Genomic DNA, 24,370 nt, shown 5'->3' with positions numbered 1-24,370 from the left:
GTTACAAATTGCTTTGCATGCAGGCTGTGATCAAAGCCAAATGTAGCTTAGGAAAGCTTTTTGGCAGGCTTGCATTGTGGGATTGCATCCAGCACCTCTTAGGACGCCCCCCCCCCCATTTTGGCAAATTTCCTCTCTGTTCTGGGTGGGTGGGAGGGAATAAAGGCCTTCTCTCTCTCTCTCTCTCTCTCTCTCTCTCTCTCTCTCTCTCTCTCTCTCTCCCTCCTCCCTCCATACCGCTGCCTAATACATCTGTGTTGATTTCAAAAGCCGTCTGGGCACCTACGGCGAGGAGTCTCTTCTGCAGGCGACCATGTTATCGATGCTTTTACAATAATAATAATATTTCCCCCCCAAAAAGCTCAATGCGGCTGTGTCTACATGTGCAGAAGGAGAACGGGCCGCCTCGCTTCAGAGTTACAGGTCGGGGAGACCTCTCCCCCCCTTCTGAAAAAGGAGAAAGGGGTGAACGACCTCTCCCTGCAAGTAGACACCTAGCATGTCAGGGATTATAAAGGTTCTAGCCAAGCCCGTTCTCTTTATTTCACCCATGCAAGGCAAAGTGCGGGACTCTCGGGTGTTCCAAAGGGGATTAGACAAATTTGGGGGTGTGGAGTGGGGGGGTGGGGTGGGGGGTCTGTTGATGGCTGCCATCTGGGATGGTTCTGCCTCCGCAATCGGAGGCATCGACGCTTCCAAAATTCATTTGCTGGAAACGGGCAAGAGGGGAGAGTGCAGACGGAAAAAGGCTCTCTGCACACACTGTTGTTGTTGTTTAGTCGTGTCTGACTCTTCGTGACCCCCTGGACCAGAGCATGCCAGGCCCTCCTGTCTTCCACTGCCTCCCGCAGTTTGGTCAGACTCATGCTGGTAGCTTCGAGAACACTGTCCCACCATCTCGTCCTCTGTCATCCCCTTCTCCTTGTGCCCTCCATCTTTCCCAACATCAGGGTCTTTTCCAGGGAGTCTTATATCAACAACCTCAGATATGCAGATGACACAACCTTGATGGCAGAAAGTGAGGAGGAATTAAAGAACCTTTTAATGAGGGTGAAAGAGGAGAGCGCAAAATATGGTCTGAAGCTCAGCATCAAAAAAACGAAGATCATGGCCACTGGTCCCATCACCTCCTGGCAGATAGAAAGGGAAGAAATGGAGGCAGTGAGAGATTTGACTTTCTTGGGCTCCATGATCACTGCAGATGGTGACAGCAGCCACGAAATTAAAAGACGCCTGCTCCTTGGGAGAAAGGCGATGGCAAACCTAGATAACATCTTAAAAAGCAGAGACATCACCTTGCCAGCAAAGGTCCGTATAGTAAAAGCTATGGTTTTCCCAGTAGTGAAGTATGGAAGTGAGAGCTGGACCATCAAGAAGGCTGATCGCCGAAGAATTGATGCTTTTGAATTCTGGTGCTGGAGGAGACTCTTGAGAGTCCCATGGACTGCAAGAAGACCAAACCTCTCCATTCTGAAGGAAATCAGACCTGAGTGCTCACTGGAAGGACAGATCCTGAAGCTGAGGCTCCAAGACTTTGGCCACCTCATGAGAAGAGAAGACTCCCTGGAAAAGACCCTGATGTTGGGAAAGATGGATGGCACAAGAAGAAGGGGACGGCAGAGGACGAGATGGTGGGACAGTGTTCTCTAAGCTACCTCCTTTATTTACATGCATGCTTTAGCTGAGGTTCGTGCATTGCCGGGGGTTGGACTAGATGACCCTAGCGGCGGGGAGGTCCCTTCCAACGTTACGATTCTGGGCCCTGGAGCAGCGCCTCTGTTTTCCCCTTTGGGGGACTGGCGTTGATTCACAACGAAACTCGCATCCGGACACTGTCTTGGATTAACGATAGCCCTTTCCCCCATTTCCCATGATCCTCCCTGGCCCGCAACTCAACGCTCTCGTTATCGCCGCATGGTGATATTTTTGCTTGGAGGGGTGTCTAACTAAATGTCTTTGTTTCTTTGTGTGTCTCCCTCGGTTATCTGAATACCTTCCTGGATGGGCTTGCCTGTTCCAGAACATGCGTCAAGTCGGGTAAGCCTTTCTGCGATAGATACGACTATCTGCTCCCATTTGTACTGATCCGGGTGACTCAAGTGTCATAAAATAATTATATTACTGGTAACCTCAAGGTTAGATTACTGCAATGCGTTCTGCATAGGGCTGCCTCTGAAGACGGTTCGGAAACTTCAGCCAGTGCAGAATTCAGCGGCCGGCTCACTCACTGGGTGGCAAGACAGTTTGAGCATATTGCACTGATCCTGCACTGGCTACCGATTAGTTTCCAGGCCCAGTTCAAAGTGCTGGTTCTGACCTATAAAGCCTTAAATGGCCCCCTCGGTGGTGGCTCCCTCCCTGTGGAATGCCCTCCCATCAGATGTCAAGGAAATAAACAGCTATCTGACTTGTAGAAGACATCTGAAGGCAGCCCTGTTTAGGGAAGTTTTTAATGTTTGATCGTGTTTTTAATATTCTGTTGGGAACCGCAAAGAGTGGCTGGGGAGGCCTGGCCAGATGGGCAGGGTATAAGTAATATTTTTATTATTATTATTATTATTATTATTATTATTATTATTATTATTATTGCACCAGCTGGAGCCTCCGGATCAGGCCCAAGAGCAGCGCCACGGAGTGCAATGCGAGGGAGAAAATACACTAAAATATCACACATTAAAAACTTCCCTGAACAGGGCTGCCTTAAGATGTCTTCTGAATGTCAGGTAGCTGTTTATCACTTTGACATCTGACGGGAGGGCGTTCCACAAGGCGGGTGCCACCACCAAGAAGGCCCTCTGCCTGGTTCCCTGTAGCTTTGCTTCTCGCAATGAGGAAATCGCCAGAAGGCCCTCAGGAGATGGACCTCAGTGTCCGGGCTGAATGATGGGGGTGGAGACGCTCCTTCAGGTATACTGGACCGAGGCCGTTTGAGGCTTTAAAGGTCAACACCAACACTTTGAATTGTGCTCAGAAATGTACTGGGAGCCAATGCAGATCTCTCAGGACCGGTGTTATGTGGTCCCAGCGGCCACTCCCAGTCACCAGTCTAGCTGCTGCATTCTGGATTAGTTGTAGTTTCCGGGTCACCTTCAAAGGTAGCCCCACAGAGAGTGCATTGCAGTAGTCCAAGCGGGAGATAACTAGAGCATGCACCACTCTGGCAAGACAGTCCGTGGGCAGGGAGGGTCTCATCCTGCGTACCAGAGGGAGCTGCCCTGGACACAGAATTGACCTGCGCCTCCATGGACAGCTGTGAGTCCAAAATGACTCCCAGGCTGCACACCTGGTCCTTCAGGGGCACAGTTACCCCATTCAGGACCAGGGAGTCCCCGCCCACCCCCTGTCCCCCAAAAACAGTACTTCTGTCTTGTCAGGATTCAACCTCAATCTGTTAGCCCCCATCCATCCTCCAACCGCCTCCAAGCCCTCACACAGGACCTTCACCGCCTTCACTGGTTCTGATTTAAAAGAGAGGTAGAACTGGGTATCATCCGTGTACTGATGAACACCCAGCCCCCTCCTTCCCCCTCTCGCACCCTACTCTCTCGGAGACCCCCCCCAATGATTTTTTTCATTTCTCTTTCTCTTCCTCCTCCCCAAAGAGCAATTCGGCCTCTCCCCCCGAGAGCCTGCAAGGCGAGGAGCCGCTGGACAGCGCGGGATCAAAGCGCAAGCAGGAGGGCAAGGAGGAGGTGAGGCTCTACGTAAGTGTCGCTTCCGGATCCGGCCCCGGCGACCCCGGGAAAGAGTCGGCATGGCGGCCAGAGCACTGAAGACCCCCGGTTCAGTTCCCCAACCAAGCACGAAACTCGCTGGGTGACCTTGAGCCTACTGACTCGCCTCGCAAGGTTGTTGTGAGGGCTAAAGCATAGCTGTCAACCGTCCCTTATTTGGCGGGACAGTCCCTTATCCCAGCGCCATGTCCCGCTGCTGTCCCTTATTGATGATGTCCCTTAAATTTCCCGGGTTTCAAAGGAAGCAGCTCCTCTCCCTCTCTCCCCGCCGGCCAGGGAGGAGGGAGGCTCCAACTGTGTTGCTTGGCTGCGTTGCTCACCCAATAAGGAGTCTAAGAACGACTGGGGGGTGGAGCTTGCATGCCTTGTGCCGATCAAATCGGCCGCATTGCCTGGGGACTCGCCTTTGCTCAGCGCTTCCCAGCTGAGAGGTGACGATGGTTTTCCTTGCTGCATCCCCTTTGCCGGGTTGCTGTGCTGTGGGAACCACCGCTTGAGGCTTCGTTTGGCTGCTGGCTGGGCTTTCTGCCTTTGGCTCGGAGGGGCTCAGAAGGTGAACATACCTGTGCTGGGGAAATCCCTTATTTTGGCTGCTGATCCTTTATTTTCGAGGCTGCTGGTCCCTTATTTACAAATCTGTAAGTTGACAGCCATGGGCTAAAGGAAACGGGGAGGACTCTGTGTCGATCGCCCCGGATTCGTTAGAGGGGGTGTGCTGGTCCAGGGGGGAGGTTACTGTGGGGTGAAGTCCAGGACCTGAGTTGAGGGTCGGCAGACAGTCCTCCTCAAGCGAAGCGGGGTCCACAGCGAGAAGCCGGGCAAGGACAGGAACTCTGGAGGAACAGGACTGGGTTCTGGCCGAAACAGCTCATCAACGACGTTGCTCCTGCACCCTGGGACCGGGCTGACTGGCCTTTATCTCCTCTGAGGCCAGGGGCGGTCCCGGCCCCCAGGAGACCCGCCTCCCCTGGCCTTAAGGCGAGCACTCCTCCTGGGAGAAACCAGTTCCCTTCGCCTCTCTGCCCTTCGCCTCTGCAGTTCAGGAGAGGCTGAAGGGTTACTGGACCCAGGGGGAGACTCACCTGTAGGCACTGAGTCCTCAACCACCTCCGGAACCAGAGTGGATTCACCTGGTGTCTGCTCCTGAGGACTTCAGAATCAAGGCCCTGCCCCAGTTCAGCCGGCCCTGGATGCGGGGACTCCTGTGCAGGCTGGGATTCCACCGTTTCCCCCTTCTGAATCGGATTCCCAGGCCATCACAGGGGGGCTGGTAGGAAAAGGTGGAACGCGAACTTGTCAGAACTCTCTGAGGCTCGAGGCATGTCTGAAACCGGCTTAGCAGTCGTTCCTTCCCCCTGTGGGGACCCTGGAAACTCTCATTCCTGCCTCCAATGGGGAACCTGGAAACTCTCATTGCTGCCCCCCAGGGACCCTGGAAACTCTCATTCCTGCCTCCAATGGGGACCCTGGAAACTCTCATTCCAGCCCCCTCAGGGACCCTGGGAGCTCTCCTTCCTGCCTCCAATGGGGAACCTGGAAACTCTCATTCCTGCCCCACAGGGAACCTGGAAACACTCATTCTTGCCTTCATGTAGACCAATCACAGTTAATGGCCCTGACTAACTCAGGTGTCTTTGTTTCGGCGGGTCGACTCTTGAATATAACTTACTCCAGGCTTTTTCGGAAGCTGGGTTCGAGAGCTGCACCCGACGAGGTATTGAGACGCATAAGGACCCTGCCCCTTCCCCCCCTTCTCTTGCAGGAAAGCGACGGGGAGAGGAGCGACTACAATTTGGTCGTGGACGAGGTACGTTGGCATCCTGGTTTGCAGAGACGGAGGCAGAATTCAATTATGCAAGACGGCAAACACCGGCAGAGAAAATCTGCATAATTCATGCGGGTCGCGGAGTTTATTTTTCCCTCTCTGTCTCTCCCCCCCCCTTTGCTTTTAGAAAACATATTTATAAAAAATTGAAGCGAGGCAAGACACGGGGCTTGCCCCCCACCTAACACCGAGGTGCGCTTTTTCTCAAAGGTTTTTTGAAATCACTGATGGCACGATCCGAGGGGCGCCTGGGGAAAAAGAAGCCCCCCTCTCCTTAGATTATAAATTTGTCCAATCCCCTTTTCAAGCCGTCCTGGTTGGCGATCTCATCCTTGTCTACTGAGGCAAGGAGTTCCATAGTTTAACTGTGTACAGGATGAAGAGGTCCATGAATTCTAGCGTTGGCAAGGGAATGAGGGAAGCTTTTCCTCCGTCCAAAGCTGAGCTTATTGCCCGTTTATAAGCTGCACTGTAGGGAAGCGGGTGGCGCTGTGAGTTAAATCACAGAGCCTAGGACTTTCAGGAACTCTGTAGCAATTATCCCTAAAAGAAAAGCTTAAACGTTTTCTTCTATTCATTACAAATCATTTCCCAGAAAGCTTTTACAAGGCCACCACATGTGATAAAAAGTACCTTCTTTCTCCTTATGTTTCCAGCGTATATTTGATTTTGATTTGCACATTTTTGCTAACTTGCTAGGTGTCAAATACCATCTGTGCATCATTTCCGAATAGTTTTCTTTCGGTGTATAGCATGCTGTGAATTTCATATCTGCATTCCACACAGCCATTTCCATATTATATCCTAGATCTTATTTGGCAATCCCTCGTAACCGAGTAAGATTGTCTTCCATAAACACGGTTTTAGCAATGAGTCCATAAGCGACTGTGGAGGCCAATTCTGGACCCACACGTCCTTCCACAGTGAGGACATTGGTTTCCGGGCGGGAGTCGATCACAGTGAGGGTTTGCCAAGCATGCCTTCCTCTTCGCACGTTTCTCCCTCTCGTCCTGATTTTGAGTGTCTTCAAAACCCACGACACCTTTGGCAAAGGCTGTTCTCCAACTGGAGCGCTCGCAGACCAGTGTTTCCCAGTTGTCGGTGTTTATACTACATTTTTAAATATTTGCCTTGAGAGAGTCTTTAAACCTCTTTTGTTCTGTATATAAATTTTCTATTAGTTTTTTAACACATCATTTTCAACAGTAATTAAACATATTTATTCCATTTTTTTGACTTCCCTCAATCCTGTCTGAAAAATTTCCAGTCTAATCTCTTAGTATGCATTTCTTATCTTCCCCATTACATTTCAAACTCATAACTCTATCTTTTCCTACTTTGTAACACTTTGTATACTGTATTTCTCCATACAAAACTTTAAAACCTCTTTTGTTGACCACCAGCATTACGCTTTCCATTTTTAAGTTCGGAATAGAGTAGTTGCTTTGGAAGACAATAATCAGGCGTCCGCACAACAAAGTTGATGTTGAAGAATCATCGCTTTGACACTGGTGATCTTTGCTTCTTCCAGTACACTGACATTTGTTCGCCTGTCTTCCCAAGTGATGTGTAAAATGTTCCATCACAGAAACCAACAAATTTAATGAACTACGGAACGAACGAACGAAATAATGGGGACTGGAATCGACCAGTTTTTTTTAAAGCACCGTATTTTTCGCTCCATAAGACGCACCAGACCATAAGACGCACCTAGTTTTTGGAGGAGGAAAACAAGGAAAAAAATATTCTGAATCTCAGAAGCCAGAACAGCAAGAGGGATCGCTGCGCAGTGAAAGCAGCGATCCCTCTTGCTGTTCTGGCTTCTGGGATAGCTGCGCAGCCTGCATTCGCTCCGTAAGACGCACACACATTTCCCCTTACTTTTTAGGAGGGGAAAAGTGTGTCTTATAGAGCGAAAAATACAGTAATTCATTTGAGGACTTTGCCCCTTCCTTCCTGGATTCCTTGCTCTCTTTTCGCGCAGGACCCTGCTTCTGAACATGGCAGCCCACCCTGCGCATCTGCCACGAAGGTCATACCGGGACGGAGAGATCTCCCAGGCAGCCCTGCTTCTCTGCCGTCCAGCAGGAGCGACACCCCCCTCAAAGCGAAAGAGCAGAGCCCGGTAAGCAAAGCGGGGTGCATATCGCCTGCCAAACCCATCTAGCTGGCTGTTGTCTACCCTGGCTGGCAGCCGCGATCCAGGGGTTCAGACATCCAAGGGGTTCTTTCACCTAGGAATGGGCAAAGGGGTCATGACTGTTTCTCATTTCCCACCTGCCAATCTTCTCCATGTTTGCAGAGTTGCAAGTTATCCCCGCACCCAAAGGGACATGGGTGGCGCTGTGGGTTAAACCATAGAGCCTAGGACTTGCCGATCAGAAGGTCGGCGGTTCAAATCCCCGAGACGGAGTGAGCTCCCGTTGCTCGGTCCCAGCTCCTGCCCACCTAGCAGTTTGAAAGCACGTCAAAGTGCAAGTAGATGAATAGGTACCGCTCCAGCGGGAAGGTAAACGGCATTTCCGTGCGCTGCTCTGGTTCGCCAGAAGCGGCTTAGTCATGCTGGCCACATGACCCGGAAGCTGTACGCCGGCTCCCTCGGCCAATAAAGCGAGATGAGCGCCGCAACCCCAGAGTCGGCCACGACTGGACCTAATGGTCAGGGGTCCCTTTACCTTTACCCCCCCCCCAAAAAAAATTCTGATGAAAACCTATCAGCATTTAAATGCGACTTGCTCTGAATACAGTGGTGCCCCGCAAGACGAATGCCTCGCAAGACGAAAAACTCGCTAGACGAAAGGGTTTTGCATTTTTTGAGCTGCTTCGCAAGACAAATTTTCTTATGGGCTTGCTTCGCAAGACGAAAACGTCTTGCAAGTTTGTTTCCTTTTTCTTAACACCGTTAATACAGTTGCGACTTGACTTCGAGGAGCAACTCATAGAACGCGGTGTGGTCGCCTTTTTTGAGGTTTTTGAAGACTTTGGTGATTTTTGAAGCTTTTCCAAAACTTTCCTGATTCCGTGCTTCGCAAGACGAAAAATTCGCTAGACGAAAAAACTCACGGAACGAATTAATTTCGTCTTGCGAGGCACCACTGTATAGGGATTTTCGTGAGTGGTTTTCCCTAATGCACGCATTTCTGCAAAGCAGCTTTGCACTATAATAATAATAATAATAATTTACTTATACAGTGGTACCTCGGGTTACATACGCTTCAGGTTACATACGCTTCAGGTTACAGACTCCGCTAACCCAGAAATAGTACCTTGGGTTAAGAACTTTGCTTCAGGATGAGAACAGAAATCGTGCTCCAGTGGCGCGGCAGCAGCAGGAGGCCCCATTAGCTAAAGCGGTGCTTCAGGTTAAGAACAGTTTCAGGTTAAGAACGGACCTCCGGAACGAATTAAGTACTTAACCCGAGGTACCACTGTACCCTGCCCCTCTGGATGGGTTTCCCAGATGGGCGGGGTATAAGTAATAAATTATTTCTGGGTGTTATCCAGAGATAGACTGCCCCTGATGGTGGGTGTTTCTACTTAAGAAGGAACTCGTTTCTGCAGGAACTTGCTCACTGTGCAATATTCTTTTCGCCATCTCTGACCCCGCAAGCTTTTATTCTGTTCTTCCTGATGCCCCCCGCCCCACAAAAAAAAAAAAACCATCCAAAAGTCGTACCCTTTTTGCAATTTTCAGCCCAGCAGATTCGCCTCCTCGCCGGAGCCGGATGCCTGGGTTCCATTTTGAGATGTGCCTCCTCCTGCTTCCGAGTCGCCCCCCTCCCCTTATTCTCCTCTGGGTGTGTGCGCATGCCTTCAGCCCCCCTCCCCCCAAGCAAGCCCCCTCCTCAAATGCACAGGGGGGGGCCACGTGGCTCGGTTAATTAGTGGCCCACAGGGGAGCTTTGAGATTCCTCAGAGGATTTTAATGTATAATTAATTGCTATTAGCGCCGCCTTGCAGGGAGCGAGGGGCTTGTGGGGGGGACAATTGCAGAGGGGGGGGGAGCTTGGCATACCATCTGGGTTAGACTGGGAGGAGAGCGTCCCAAACAGAGGTCATTGAAGTGGTGATAATTCTTTTCGTGGAGGGGTTTTTTGCCCTCCTATTCCTTCCTTCCTTCCTTCCTTCCTTCCTTCCTTCCTTCCTTCCTTTCTTATTTAGCTTTCTTTCCTTCCTTCCTTTCTTATTTATCTTTCTTTCCTTTCCCTTCCTTCCTTATTTTCTTCCTTCCTTCCTTCCTTCCTTCCTTCCTTCCTTCCTTCCTTCCTTCCTTCCTTTCTCTCCTTCCCTCCTTCCTTCCTCTCCTTCCTCCCGCTCCCTCCTTTCCTTCCCTTCCTTCCTTCCTTCCTTCCTTCCTTCCTTCCTTCCTTCCTTCCTTCCTTATTTTCTTTCTTTCCTTCCTTCCTTCCTTCCTTATTTTCTTTCTTTCCTTCCTTCCTTCCTTCCTTCCTTCCTTCCTTCCTTCCTTCCTTCCTTCCTTCCTTCCTTCCTTCCTTTCCCTCCTTCCTTCCTTCCTTCCTTCCTTTCCTTCCTTCCTTCCTTATTTTCTTTCTTTCCTTCCTTCCTTCCTTTCCCTCCTTCCTTCCTTATTTTCCTTCCTTCCTTCCTTCCTTCCTTCCTTCCTTCCTTCCTTCCTTCCTTCCTTATTTTCCTTCCTTCCTTCCTTCCTTCCTTCCTTCCTTCCTTCCTTTCTTCCTTTCCCTCCTTCCTTCCTTCCTTCCTTCCTTCCTTCCTTTCTGGCAGGCTGCATTTCTGCCTCTCTCCCTCCTTTTCTTACGGGGGTGTGTGTGTGTGTGTGTGTGTGTTTAAAACACACAGTGCGACCGAGGGAGAGAGAGAGAAAAGCAAATCCTATTGATCTCCCCGCAACCTGCCAAGATCTCTGGATTGAAACATCAGGGCAGGAGGAGGACAGCGGCTGGAAGGCAGGAAGACGGCATTGATCCGTCTGTCAAATCCTCAAGGCTTCATTTGGCAGCCCGCAACCCCTCCCTCCCTAACTCCCCAGACAGGCTGGAGGGCAGACTCTCCCCCCCAAATGCACACTGGGTGAGTGGCTGAGCTCAATCGGATTAGCACGGTCTCTGCTCCCTGAATAACGACAGCCCTGCTGTGCGGCGAAGAGGCTTTTCCTACCTCCCCACCACCACCAAAAAAGCAGAAGGCGAAACAGACAGAAAGACCAGTTGCGATTCTTCCACATACCTATCTTGGCTACCCACTCATCCCTGATTCCCTGAAAATTTTATTTTATTTTATTTTATTTTATTTTATTTTATTTTATTTTATTTTATTTTATTTTATTTTATTGTGGTACCTCGGGTTAAGTACTTAATTCGTTCTGGAGGTCTGTTCTTAACCTGAAACTGTTCTTAACCTGAAGCACCACTTTAGCTAATGCGGCCTCCCGCCGGAGCACAATTTCTGTTCTCATCCTGAGGCAAAGTTCTTAACCCGAGGTGCTATTTCTGGGTTAGCGGAGTCTGTAACCTGAAGCGTATGTAAGCCGAGGTACCACTGTATGTAAATTTTTATTAGTTTTTTTAACATATCATTTCCAACAATAATTAAACATACTTTTACATCAATCACCTATGAAAACTTTCCAGTCTGATCGTTTAATATACATTTCTTACTTTCACTCTTCCATTTAAATCTCATAACTAATATCTCTCATCTTCCTCTACTTTGCAATGTTTTGTATATTTCTCCCTACGAAAATATGAGCCGGTACTTTAGAACAAGTTTGTGACGTGTATTTTATTTTCATTTTTATGAAGATCACCCACTCTGAGACCCCACAGCTAATTCTCTCCTGACCTCGCTGGCCTAAGTAGGACAAATTCACCCAGCTAGCCCTGGGGGTTATCTAACTGATTTTTGAATTTTATTGTTATTCATGTTTTTATACTGTATTTTATGCTGCTTTTATAATTAAGTGTTTTAAAGTGTTTTAAATTTGTGGTTAGCCGCCAGGAGCCAGGTTTTTGAACTGGGAAGGGCAGGGTATAATAATAATAATAATAATAATAATAATAATAATAATAATAATAATAATAATAATAATAATTTATTTATACCCCGCCCATCTGGCTGGGTTTCCCCAGCTACTCTGGGCGGCTTCCAACAAAACACTAAAATACAATAACCTATTAAACATTAAAAGCTTCCCTAAACAAGCCTGCCTTCAGATGTCTTCTAAAAGTTTGCTAGTTATTTTTCTCTTTGACATCTGGTGGGAGGGCGTTCCACAGGGCGGGCGCCACCACCAAGAAGGCCCTCTGCCTGGTTCCCTGTAACTTGGCTTCTTGTAGCTTTATTATTATTATTATCATTATTATTATTATTATGTGTCTCGGGGGTTGGAGCCTTGTTCCTTAAAACGGACACCCCTTTTTCCTTCCCCCCCACAGAATGACGACAACCCTGCCCCATGCAAATCCGCCAGCCTGTCTCCGCCCCACGATTCCTTGACCCCCGGCCTTGGTCCCAGCTGCGCCCCTCAACTCCAACAGGTCTCCTCTAAGCCATCCACCACAGATGCCATCAGTAAGTCGTTTGTGCAAATCTTCTTTTTTTTTTAATTATACTTTATTGAAAATTTCCAATAGAGTGAAAAAAAGGTGTAGAGAAATCTCCCAGGTCCTGTTCTGACCATAGCTGTCAACCGTCCCTTATTTGGCGGGAAAGTCCCTTATCCCAGCGCCGTGTCCCGCTGCTGTCCCTTATTGATGATGTCCCTTAAATTTCCCGGGTTTCAAAGGAAGCAGCTCCTCTCCCTCTCTCCCCGCCGGCCAGGGAGGAGGGAGTCTCCAGCTGTGTTGCTTGGCTGCGTTGCTCACCCAATAAGGAGTCAAAGAATGACTGGGGGTGGAGCTTGCATGCCTTGTGCCAATCAAATCAGCCGCGTTGCCTGGGGACTCGCCTTTGCTCAGCGCTTCCCAGCGGAGAGGTGACAGTGGTTTTCCTTGCTGCATCCCCTTTGCCGGGTTGCTGTGCTGTGGGAACCGCCACTTGAGGCTTCGTTTGGCTGCTGGCTGGGCTTTCTGCCTTTGGCTCGGAGGGGCTCAGAAGTCGAACATACCTGTGCTCTGAAAATCCCTTATTTTGGCTGCTGATCCCTTATTTTCGAGGCTGCTGGTCCCTTATTTTCAAATCTGTAAGTTGACAGCTATGGGTCTGACACTCTAACCGGTGTGCTACTGTCGATGTTTTAAGCGATGCCCTTTCTGGCAGAAACGCAGAGAGTTGTTTGGTTTGGAATACAGTGGTACCTTGGTTGTCAAACGCTGAAAACCCGGAAGTAACTGTTCCAGTTTTCAAACGTTTTTCAGAAGCCGGACGTCTGATGTGGCCGTTGTTTCCAGGGTGCCAGCACCAATCAGAAGCTGCACCTTGGTTTTCGAACATTTCGGAAGTCAAACGGACTTCTGGAATATATTAAGTTTGGCACTTTTGTTTTTGCTATTTTGCGTTTTTGTTTCTGAGGCTTTTTCGGTTAATTTGTTTTTTGTGACTGCGTGGAGCCCAGTCTAGCTGATTGATTGTGCGACTGCGGAATTGGATAAAAGCCCCCCCTCCAAACAATCACAGCAAGTAAGAAAAAATAATATTCTAATTTCCATCATCTACAATACAATATTTATTTTATAGTACAGCACATTGATTATTGCTTTCATCTTATGGATCAATGGTCTCGTTAGAGAGTAAAATTCATGTATTAGGCGTTGTTTTTAAAAGTCTGGAACGGATTATTCCGTTGTGCATTCCTTTCTATGGGAAAGCGCGCCTTGGTTTTGGGACGCTTTGGTTTTGGAACAGACTTCCGGAACGGATTACGTTTGAGAACCAAGGTACCACTGTAGCTTGGAAACAGTTTGTGTTAATTTTGCAGCCGCATTTATATTTGTATTCACACGGATCGGCTTCTCCTTTGCGAGTTTGCCTGTTTTGCATATAAATAAAATAGCAGCATAATGTAATCTATTCGGCTTTATGGAGTCTCATCCCCCCCATTTTTCTTTTCTTCCTAGCCCTCCGGAGCCCCCTGAGTATGGCCAGTTCATATGCTTCGTCCTTCGGACTAATGCCCCAAGCCACACTCAACGGTGACCTCACCGCTCCGCGATCGTATGTCAGCATACACCTCTCTCCGCAAATTAGTGGGACGGTTCTGTACGGACGTTCCCCCATGGTAAGCTGAGAGGCTGTTTTTACCCCCCGCAAGTAAATATATGGGACGCGGGTGGCGCTGTGGGTTAAACCACAGAGCCTACGGCTTAGAATCATAGAGTGGGAAGTGACCCCAAGGGCCATCGAGTCCAACCCCCTGCCAAGCAGGAAACACCATCAGAGCACTCCTGACATATGGTTGTCAAGCCTCTGCTTAAAGACCTCCAAAAAAGGAGACTCCACCACACTCCTTGGCAGCAAATTCCACTGTCGAACAGCTCTTACTGTCAGGAAGTTCTTCCTAATGTTTAGGTGGAATCTTCCTTCTTGTAGCTTGGATCCATTGCTCCGTGTCCGCTTCTCTGGAGCAGCAGAAAACAACCTTTCTCCCTCCTCTATGTGACCTCCTTTTATATATTTGAACATGGCTATCATATCACCCCTTAACCTCCTCTTCTCCAGGCTAAACATGCCCAGCTCCCTTAGCCGTTCCTCATAAGGCATCGTTTCCAGGCCTTTGACCATTTTGGTTGCCCTCCTCTGGACACGTTCCAGTTTGTCAGTGTCCTTCTTGAACTGATCAGCTTGCCGATCAGAAGGTCGGCGGTTCGAATCCCCGCCACCCACATCCCTAATATACTTCTTCTTAATTGTATTTCAGTTCAACAATTACTTTGATGAAATACATATTTTGTTATGTGCAAATGGCTTTAGATACCTGTTAGGTCCATAAATGACCATGTAGCGTATATTCAACACAAAAAACAGTGACAAATTGTTGACAAAGGACAGCTGGACATAGAAAGGGCCCCATTACCTTCAATAGCTTAGGGCCTCATCAAATCTAAATCCGGCACTGGGTTGGACTAGATCAGGGCTCTTTTCAGCCAGAACTCAGTTCTGGCGCCTCTCAGGTGGGCGCCATTGTGCCATTGAGCCTCTTGGGCTTGCCGATTGGAAGGTCGGTGGTTCGAATCCCCGCGACGGGGTGAGCTCCCATTGCTCCATCCCTGCTCCTGCCAACCTAGCAGTTCGAAAGCACGTCAGAAGTGCAAGTAGAGAAATAGGTACCGCTCCGGCGGGAAGGTAAACGGCGTTTCTGTGCACTCTGGTTTCCGTCACTGTGTCCCGTTGCACCAGAAGCGGTTTAGTCCTGCTGGGCACATGACCCAGAAAGCCGTCTGCGGACAAATGCCGGCTCCCTCAGCCTGAAAGCGAGATGAGCGCCGCAACCCCAGAGTCGCCTTGGATTGGACTTAACCTTCACCTTTATTTTAAGAAAACGAGGGAGATACCACTGGTCACACAAGTTTACCACTGGTCTAGATCAGGGGTCAGCAAACTTTTTCAGCAGGGGGCCGGTCCACTATCCGTCAGATGTTGTGGGGGGCCAGACTATATTTTTTTTTTGGGGGGGGAAATAATGAACGAATTCCTATGCCCCACAAATAACCCAGAGATGCATTTTAAATAAAAGCACACATGTAAAAACATGCTGACCATCTGCAGGCTGGATTTAGAAGGTGATTGGGCTGGATCCGGCCCCCGGCCATTAGTTTGCCTACCCATGGGCTAGTCAGGGGTCAGTGGCCTTTTTCAGCTGGGGGCCGGTCCACTGTCCCTCAGACCTTGTGGGGGGCCGGACTATATTTTGAAAAAAGGAATGAGCGGATTCCTATGCCCCACAAATAACCCAGAGATGCATTTTAAATCAAAGGGCACGTTCTACTCATGTAAAAACACGCTGATTCCCGGACCGTCCGCGGGCTGGATTTAGAAGGCGATTGGGCCGGATCCCGCCCCCGAGCCTTAGTTTGCCTACCCATGGTCTAGATGAATGCTCAGGTGAGCATGTGTGACCATTCGTGTAAAAAATCCAGCAATGGAAAAATTTCTGTGGTGCTCCCTTCTTTTAATGTACATGCTTATTATCTGAGAACATGGAGTTGTTATGCACCCAATTTTTGAGCTGGAGACCCGCATTGTGAACTTCAGCAAAAGAGCAAATTCGAAAAGGGCATTTTGATCCACTGATTATTCTGGTAGGTTTACACTAAAATGCACACAGGACAATTCCCCCCCCCCTTATTTTTTTTGAAAAAGCAAGAGTCTGGTCCTCATGGTCCGAACAAAGTCTGATCAAAACAGGAATATCATCCCTCCACAAAATTTAATATTCTGATGGTTTGTTTGTTTCTAAACAAAAGCCTCAAAGCGGTTTACAAAAAAACGATAAGAAAAATCAACGGCGATAATTTAGGGTTAAAACGAGAGGTGAGAAGCGGATTGAAGCTTGTGCCGGCTCCCTAAACTTGTGTGACCAAGAATTCGAGCCAGCGTCAGAAAGAGTGCAGTGAGGAAAACCTCTCAAGTGGCAGGGAGTTCCATAGGGCAGACGCTGCTTTCTGCTGTTCTTTAGCTGCAGATGCCAAGGGCTGAGCCCGAGTTTGTGTGCCAAGCGGGTGCTCTAACCACTCAGCAACAGCCTCTCCCTGTTGACAGCGCCTCTTCTTGATTCCGCCCGCAGGTAGCCTTTGAATCTCACCCCCACTTACGAGCTTCGACCGCTTCGGCTTCCCTGTCTTCCGTTCCGGGTGGCAAACCGTAAGTAACTGGCCGCCTGTGGCCCTATGGGGAGAGGGCGCTTCATCGGGGCTGGAATTGAGCGATCTGAGCCTCGAAAGCAAAGGAACGATGACAGTAAACTGTGTCTAAAAGTCTCCCCCTTTTGCATTCCCGTGTCTGAGCCTCTGAAGCTAACAGACGCGACAATAATAGACTGAGAATTTCCACCTGCTTTTTCATCCTCCTGCTTTCCTTGAAAGATTATTGGGCAAACTGTTTAGCTGTAAATAAATAAAGATTATTCGAAAGGCAAACTGTTTAGCTGTAAATAAATAAATGGTGGTTCACAACAGCCCTGAGAAGTACCATATTTTTCGCTCTATGAGGCACACTTTTCCCCCTCCAAAAATTAAGGGGAACTGTGTGTGCGTCCTATGGAGCGAATACAGGTTCCTTGACTTCACCGATAGCAACGCGAAGCCTCCGCAACGCAGAGGGAGCACTCCCTCTGCGCTCCGGAGGCTTCGCGTTGCTTTCGCTGGAGCCTGGAGAGCGAGAGAGCGCATTGCAGTAGTCCAAGCGAGAGATAACCAGAGATAACCCCTTGTGTGGACAGTTCTGTGTTTGGGTTTTTCTGGGGGTGGCAGAGAGGCCTGGAACAGAGTTTACGGGAAAAGAGCTTGGCTGGCACGGCAGGAGAGGCCTACACCGCAACAGCGTTTTGCAAGGTCTCCCTTGTTTGGTGCAGAACTTTCCCTTAAGTCGTGCTGTTATTTAGTTCAGTGGCGGCAAAGATTTTAGGGGAATGGCATTTCACGGCACCTTCCTAGGCCCCTGGAGGGGGGCCTCACCCCACAGGGAATGGCGGTCCGGGGTCTTTTGGCCATTCCGTTCCCACCCAAAGCCTTCTCCTCGCTTCCCCCGCAGAGCGTACTCCTTCCATGTCAGCTCTGACGGGCAGATGCAGCCGGTGCCCTTCCCGCCCGACGCCCTCATCGGCTCGGGCATTCCTCGCCACGCCCGCCAGCTCCACACCCTGACGCACGGGGAGGTGGTCTGCGCTGTCACCATCAGCAATTCCACGCAGCACGTCTACACGGGGGGCAAAGGCTGCGTGAAGGTGTGGGACGTGGCCCAGCCGGGCGCAAAGACCCCCGTGGCGCAGCTGGACTGCCTGGTACGTACGAGGACAGGGGTGTGTGTGGGCGCGTTGGTTTTCGTGACTTGGTTTCCCCGGCGCACCCCTAGAGTCTCCCAGGACTTGGGTGCCCTCGTGGTCCTTGCAAGATGGTTTCCTGCTGCAGCTGCCGTTTTTATTGCTTCCTGTCTTTTAAAAGAAACTCCGCCTGCTAAAATAAGAAACAGTTTATAACATTTAAGGAATCATTAATATCCATGCCAAACTAAAAATAAAAAAAATCGCATCATATCTGGGTACAAAAAATGTTTTCAGCAGGAGGTTGCGAAGATGAGGCTTGGAAGTGCATGAGTGAAGCTTGCGGAGATGTTTTAATAATAATAATAATAATAATAATAATAATAATAATAATAATAATAATAATAATAATAAATTTCTTTTATACCCTGCCCATCTGGCCAGGCTTCCCAAGCCACTCTGGGCGGCTTCCGACAGAATATTAAAAATACAATAAAACATCAAGCATTAAAACTTCCCTAAACAGGGCTGAGGGCCTTCTACAAGTCAGATAGCTGTTTATTTCCTTGACATCTGGTGGGAGGGCGTTCCACAGGGCAGGCGCCACCACCAAGAAGGCCCTCTGCCTGGTTCCTGCAGTGAGGGAATCGCAGAAGGCCTTCGGAGCTGGACCTCAGTGTCCGGGTAAACCAATGGGAGTGGAGATGCTCCTTCAGGTTTACTGGGCCATTTAGGGCTTTCAAGGTCAGCACCAACACTTTGAATTGTGCTCGGAAATGTCCTGGGAGCCAATGTAGGTCTTTCAGGACTGGTGTTATGTGATCTTGGCAGCCGCTCCCAGTCCCCAGTCAAGCTGCCGCATTCTGGATTAGTTGCAGTTTCCGGGTCACCTTCAAAGGTAGCCCCATGTAGAGCGCATGACAGTAGTCCAAGCAGGAGATAACCAGAGCATGCAACACTCTGGCCAGACAGTCCGCGGGCAGGTAGGGTCTCATCCTGCGTACCAGATGGAGTTGGTAGACAGCTGCCCTGGACACAGAATTGACCTGCGCCTCCATGGACAGCTGTGAGTCCAAGATGACTCCCAGGCTGCGCACCTGGTCCTTTAGGGGCACAGTGACCCCATTCAGGACCAGGGAGTCCTCCACACCTGCCTGCCCCCTGTCCCCCCAAAACAGTACCTCTGTCTTATCAGGATTCAACCTCAATCTGTTAGCCGCCGTCCATCCTCCAATGAAAGATCTTCGTGGTTGGGACGTGGCGTCCTGCTTCCGTGTCATTCTCTTGCCTCTTGTCTTCCTGCCCAGAACCGGGACAACTACATCCGGTCGTGCAAGCTCCTCCCAGATGGGCGGAGTCTGATTGTGGGCGGGGAGGCCAGCACCCTGTCCATCTGGGACCTGGCGGCGCCGACTCCCCGGATCAAGGCGGAGCTGACGTCCTCTGCCCCGGCCTGCTACGCCCTCGCCATCAGTCCCGATGCCAAGGTCTGCTTTTCCTGCTGCAGCGATGGCAACATCGTGGTCTGGGACCTGCAGAACCAGACTATGGTCAGGTGAGATTTATTGGCGAACGACATTTGATGCACGGTCATCCACGGAACGCCCTTCCACCCTCATCACCCGGATAAACGGCGCACACTTGGAGAAACCCTGCAATCATTATTCTACAGTGGTACCTTGGTTCTCAGACTTAATCCGTTCCGAAAGTCCGTTCCAAAACCAAAGCGTTCCAAAACCAAGGCACGCTTTCCCATAGGAAGTAATGCAGAACGGATCAATCCGTTCCAGACTTTTAAAAACAGCAATTTAATGTGAATTTTACTATCGAACGAGACCACTGATCCATAGAATGAAAGCAATAAACAATGTACTGCAGTCACACAGTCAGTCGATCAGTAGCTGAACAGGGTTCCACACAGTCACAAAAACAAAAGAGCCGCAAAAACGCAAAATAAATGGCAAAAACAGGCAGACCTCAGCGTAACGCTCAAATCGGAAGTATAACATTCAAAACGGACCATGTTCGACTTCTGAAAAAAGTTTGCAAACTAGAACACTTCCTTCCGGGTTTGCAGTGTTTGGGATCCAAGATGTTTGAGTATCAAGGTGTTTGAGAACCAAGGTACCACTGTATCTGTTTATTTCACGAGATTTATATGTCGTTTCAGAGGAGTTGGCCCCTATGTGCCTCTTGGTTGTAGGGTGGGTGGGTGGGGAAATCCTCAAAGCAGTTTGCAATATATAAACGTTAGAATCATCAAGTCAAATCCGCAGGCAACCCCTGGAGATCTCTGAGAATGGCCTTCCTTCCTTCCTTCTCCCTTCCTTTCCTTTCCTTTCAGAAAATAGCACACTGTGCTTTGAAGGCCCAAAGTTCAGCTGTCTATTGGGGCTTCCAAGGGTGTGCAAGACCCAGCCCATTCTTCTGTGATGACCCATAAGTCAGAACTGCTTCATTTGCCAGTCTGGGGTTCTGAGTGCTTTCAGAAAATAGCACCTGGTGCTTTGAAGGCCCAGAGTTCAGCTATCTATTGGGCCTTCAAAGCCCCAGCGCTGTGCGAGACCCAGCGGACCGCTTATTCCAACGTGTCTAACCTGTCATTCCCGGGATATAGGGTGACTCCCTTCTCCCTTCCTTTCCAGGCAGTTCCAAGGCCACACGGATGGCGCAAGTTGCATCGACATCTCCAATTACGGCACCAAGCTTTGGACCGGGGGCCTGGACAACACCGTGCGGTGCTGGGACCTACGGGAAGGGCGCCAGCTACAGCAGCATGACTTCAGCTCTCAGGTCAGCCTTGGAAGGGAGGGCGGGGAGTCGGCTGGGTGTGCGACATGCACAACGCACTCGTTTAAAATCACCCCTTTGCTTGGCACATTCCGGAAGTGGTTCAATGGAAGATGTTTCTTTCCTGGCTCGCAGCGCTCAACGAGGCTGTCGAGAATGGTTTCCCTCGTCTGCAATAGAGCCTCCAGTCTAAGGAGCACTGTACCTGATTCTGTGTTGGAAGTTGGAAGGGACCCCCGGGGTCAATTTTGTCCAGCCCCCTGCAATGCAGGAATCTAAACTAGATCAGAAACACAACCTTCCGCTTTTGGGTGGCGGGGCGTGGGGAGCTCAGCCGACTGAAATCAGTGGCGTAGCGTGGGTTGTCAGCACCCGGGGCAAGGCAAGTAATTTGCGCCCCCTAACCCGTGGATTTGCACCCCCTAACCCTAACCCCCAGATGTTGCGCCCGGTGCGGCCAGCCCCCCCTGCACCCCCCACGCTACGCCACTGACTGAAATGACTGGGGCAGGTGATTCGGGGTGTGCAATATGGGATTCAGGGACTCAGCGCCGCAAAGATCCGCAGTGAACATTGCTTGAGGTGGCTGCTTTTTTAAAAACCTTTTATTATTTTTATATTTCATTTGTTATATATATATTTGTTCAATTATCAAGCCGGTATCCCATCCTTCTTCTTCTTAAAATCATTTTAATTTGATTTTGCAAATAAATAAATGTATAACAACCCAAATGCATATCCATATATAGAAATTTCTCTGAATCGTGAGGCTTCCCCCCATCCCCTCCACGGGTCCTATTGACAACATTTACAGCTGATGCAGGTGGCGCTGTGGGTTAAACCACAGAGCCTAGGACTTGCCGATCAGAAGGTCGGCGGTTCGAATCCCCGCAATGGGTGAGCTCCCGTTGCTCGGTCCCTGCTCCTGCCAACCTAGCAGTTCGAAAGCACACCAGTGCAAGTAGATAAATAGGTACCGCTCTGGCGGGAAGGTAAACGGTGTTTCCGTGCGCTGCTCTGATTCGCCAGAAGCGGCTCAGTCCTGCAGGCCACATGGCCCGGAAGTTGTACGCCGGCTCCCTCGGCCAATAAAGCGAGATGAGCGCCGCAACCCCAGAGTCGGTCACGACTGGACCTAGTGGTCAGGGGTCCCCTTTAACTTTACCTATCATTCCATAATCTACATTTTGCATCCATCCATATTATCCATAGTATTTCTTACATTACAAGTGAGATTAAAACGCTGGTAATGTTTTCATCTGCTTACAGTGGTCTCCTAAATAAGTTGTAAACCCCACCCCCACCCCATTATTTTAAAAAGTTTTTGTCCTCTTGGTTCTTGAGCTTTCCGGCCAGATTTTCCGGTCAGATTTTCCGGCCAGATTTTCCGGCCAGATTTTCCGGAGCGCCCCTGGGCAGTTGGCCGGGCGTTCTCGCTCCTGGCTCAATTTGAGTTGTGTGTGTGTGTGTCTCCACCGGTTCCCCCAATTGATGTACCGGGTGTCCCCAGTTTCCCCCCCCCCAGCAGTGGTGGAGCAGCCGCAGTTACAGCAGCCCGGAGCCAATCTGGTAGCGCAGTTGCTCGCTGCCCTGGTGCCCGCCATTTTGTGTCGCCGGAAGTCCCCATACAGTGGTACCTCAGGTTAAGAACTTAATTCGTTCCGGAGGTCCGCTCTTAACCTGAAACTGTTCTTAACCTGAAGCACCACTTTAGCTAATGGGGCCTCCCGCTGCCGCCGCACGATTTCTGTTCTCATCCTGAAGCAAAGTTCTTAACCCGAGGTACTATTTCTGGCTTAGCGGAGTCTGTAACCTGAAGCGTATGCAACCTGAAGTAGATGTAACCCGAGGTACCATGGTGTGATGTGTCTTGTGCCGTTGAACCAACCACACAACATTCATTCCCTACGAATAAATCTACAACACTTAAAATATAAGTCCGGGAACATTAAATGAAATCCAGGGACATTCCGGGGACGGATTTTGTCCAGGGACTTGTTTGTGAATCCGGGGACGTCTGGTAACCATAATCAAAACATCATTTTCACCACATTTTCTTTGCGTGCACTGACCTGACTCTGACACTTTCACCTGCAGATTTTCTCCCTGGGCTACTGCCCCACGGGCGAGTGGCTGGCGGTTGGGATGGAGAGCAGCCATGTCGAAATTCTTCACGTCACCAAGTCGGAGAAGTACCAGCTCCACTTGCATGAGAGCTGCGTCCTCTCTCTCAAGTTTGCGTCCTGTGGTAGGTGTGTGAGCTGTCTCCCTGCCCTAAGGCTTCCAGCTTAGCTTAAGCCCTCTGCTGTGGCGGTCTGGGGTTTCGGGGAGTCGGGAAACACCCCCTCCGATTTCTGCCATTTCCACCGGCCTGCACCTCCACCCAGCTAGCACGAAAAAGGGAGCTTTTCTGCCACCGCTGGGAATTGTAGCGCCGTGAGGAGTCAGCTACAATTCCCAGGGTTCTTTATATGCAAACTGCTAAAGATGAGGTAGGGATGTGCGTGGCGCTGTGGGTTAAACCACAGAGCCTAGGACTTGCCGATCAAAAGGTCGGCGGTTCGAATCCCCGCAGTGGGTGAGCTCCCGTTGCTCAGTCCCTGCTCCTGCCAACCCAGCAGTTCGAAAGCACGTCAAAGTGCAAGTAGATAAATAGGTACCGCTCCGGCGGGAAGGGAAACGGCGTTTCCGTGCGCTGCTCTGGTTCGCCAGAAGCGGCTTAGTCCTGCTGGCCACATGACCCGGAAGCTGTACACTGGCTCCCTCGGCCAATAAAGCGAGATGAGCGCCGCAACCCCAGAGTCGGCCACAACTGGACCTAATGGTCAGGGGTCCTTTTACCTTTACTAAAGATGAGTTAAAATGAAAATCAGATGGGGGGACTTGGGGAAGCCCACCTAACAAAGTTTAGAAAAAATAAGGATAAGACAAGAATTTGTGTTGTTTGTTTGTTTCTGTTTGGGTTGTTTGGTTGTGTTATAAAATAAATTTTAAAAAAATTGGGGAAAAATACAATTCCCAGGTTTCAGGGGGGGGGGCGCTTTAAATTTTCTTAAATCGCCCACAGGCAAGAGCCATTGCTGTGCCCATTTGAACCCCTGGAAGTGCCCACCGCCGCCATGTGCCCACCCCCACCCCCGAAGAAAATGTGGTGCCACAGACCATACATTCAAAGAATCTTAAGTGTCAGAAGGGGTCCAAGGGTCATCTAGTCCAACCCCCTGCAATGCATGACTCTCGTCCCCCATCCAGTTTTGAAACCATAGCAGACCCTGCTTAGCTTTGCAAGTGCGCCAGCAGTTTTATTGCTGTGAAAAGACCCTCTTGGGCAGGCTTCCTCCACCTCGGCCCTCCAGATGTTTTGAGACTACAATTCCCAGCATGCCTGACCACTAGTCCTGTTAGCTAGGGATCATGGGAGTTGTAGGGCAAAAACATCTGGCGGGCAGAGGAAGCCAGAAATTGACGGTACTCTCTGCACCAACGCCACCACCTTGGCCTGAATATCTTGCCCTTTTTCTTGAGGAGGGATAAACTCTATGGGCAAGGATAGCAAAGTAGAGCCTCCTAGCCCAGGAGCAGTCTACCTGCAAATCCCAACTGCTGGGGACTAGCAGCTGGCTTCCAGGGTTGGGTTGTTGTTTTTCCCCAATTTTTTAAATTGATTTTCAAAAATTGAAAACAAACAAACAAACATACATCCTGTTTAAATCTTGGTCACATTATTAAGTGACTTCCTCAAACCCCCTTGGTTGAATTTCATTATATATCATTTTAACCGTTTCCCAAAATCGATTTTCTCAAAAAATTAACCTGATCGCTTAACATCTTTCATTCTTTCTAATTTAAACCTCTTAAATCTTATCCTTACATATTTGAATCTTAAGCCCTATCTATTATTTGCAAGCTTTCCCAATTAAGTTATCTTAACATAGTTAGCTAAACAGTCTTTAAATTTCATCCATTCTATGAATGCTAGAATGATGTTGGCTTAGAAATTAAGTGGATTACAGTTGTAAGGGCTAAATTAAAAGAAAAGAAAGATTAAAAATTAGATAAAATTAAGAGTGAGGATTTGCTGAACAAAAATTTGAAATTGGAACGCAGAAAGGGGAAGTATGAGGAGGT

General features: G+C 49.4%; 1 protein-coding gene across 5 annotated transcripts in view; it reads left to right on the top strand.

Moving 5' to 3' along the window:
* TLE2 (TLE family member 2, transcriptional corepressor) overlaps window positions 1-24,370 on the top strand; it is a 45,506-nt gene that overhangs the window by 18,074 nt on the left and 3,062 nt on the right. For 3 of the 5 annotated variants that reach the window (XM_081177728.1, XM_081177729.1, XM_081177732.1), the window contains 11 exons: window positions 2,021-2,037; window positions 3,603-3,704; window positions 5,497-5,541; window positions 7,544-7,684; window positions 11,973-12,108; window positions 13,593-13,753; window positions 16,259-16,335; window positions 17,224-17,473; window positions 18,760-19,007; window positions 20,098-20,245; window positions 22,340-22,490. In XM_081177728.1, coding sequence (XP_081033854.1) covers window positions 2,021-2,037; window positions 3,603-3,704; window positions 5,497-5,541; window positions 7,544-7,684; window positions 11,973-12,108; window positions 13,593-13,753; window positions 16,259-16,335; window positions 17,224-17,473; window positions 18,760-19,007; window positions 20,098-20,245; window positions 22,340-22,490 — 1,476 coding nt within the window. Of the gene's footprint in view, window positions 1-2,020; window positions 2,038-3,602; window positions 3,705-5,496; window positions 5,542-7,543; window positions 7,685-11,972; window positions 12,109-13,592; window positions 13,754-16,258; window positions 16,336-17,223; window positions 17,474-18,759; window positions 19,008-20,097; window positions 20,246-22,339; window positions 22,495-24,370 lie in introns of all 5 variants that reach the window. The other 2 variants (XM_081177731.1, XM_081177730.1) reach the window with 2 other exon arrangements.

This window comes from Podarcis bocagei (assembly GCF_964188305.1).
Source record: "Podarcis bocagei genome assembly, chromosome: 18".
NCBI lineage: Eukaryota > Metazoa > Chordata > Lepidosauria > Squamata > Lacertidae > Podarcis > Podarcis bocagei.
Note: the sequence above shows the minus strand (reverse complement) of the source record. Positions and strands in the feature narration are given on the sequence as shown.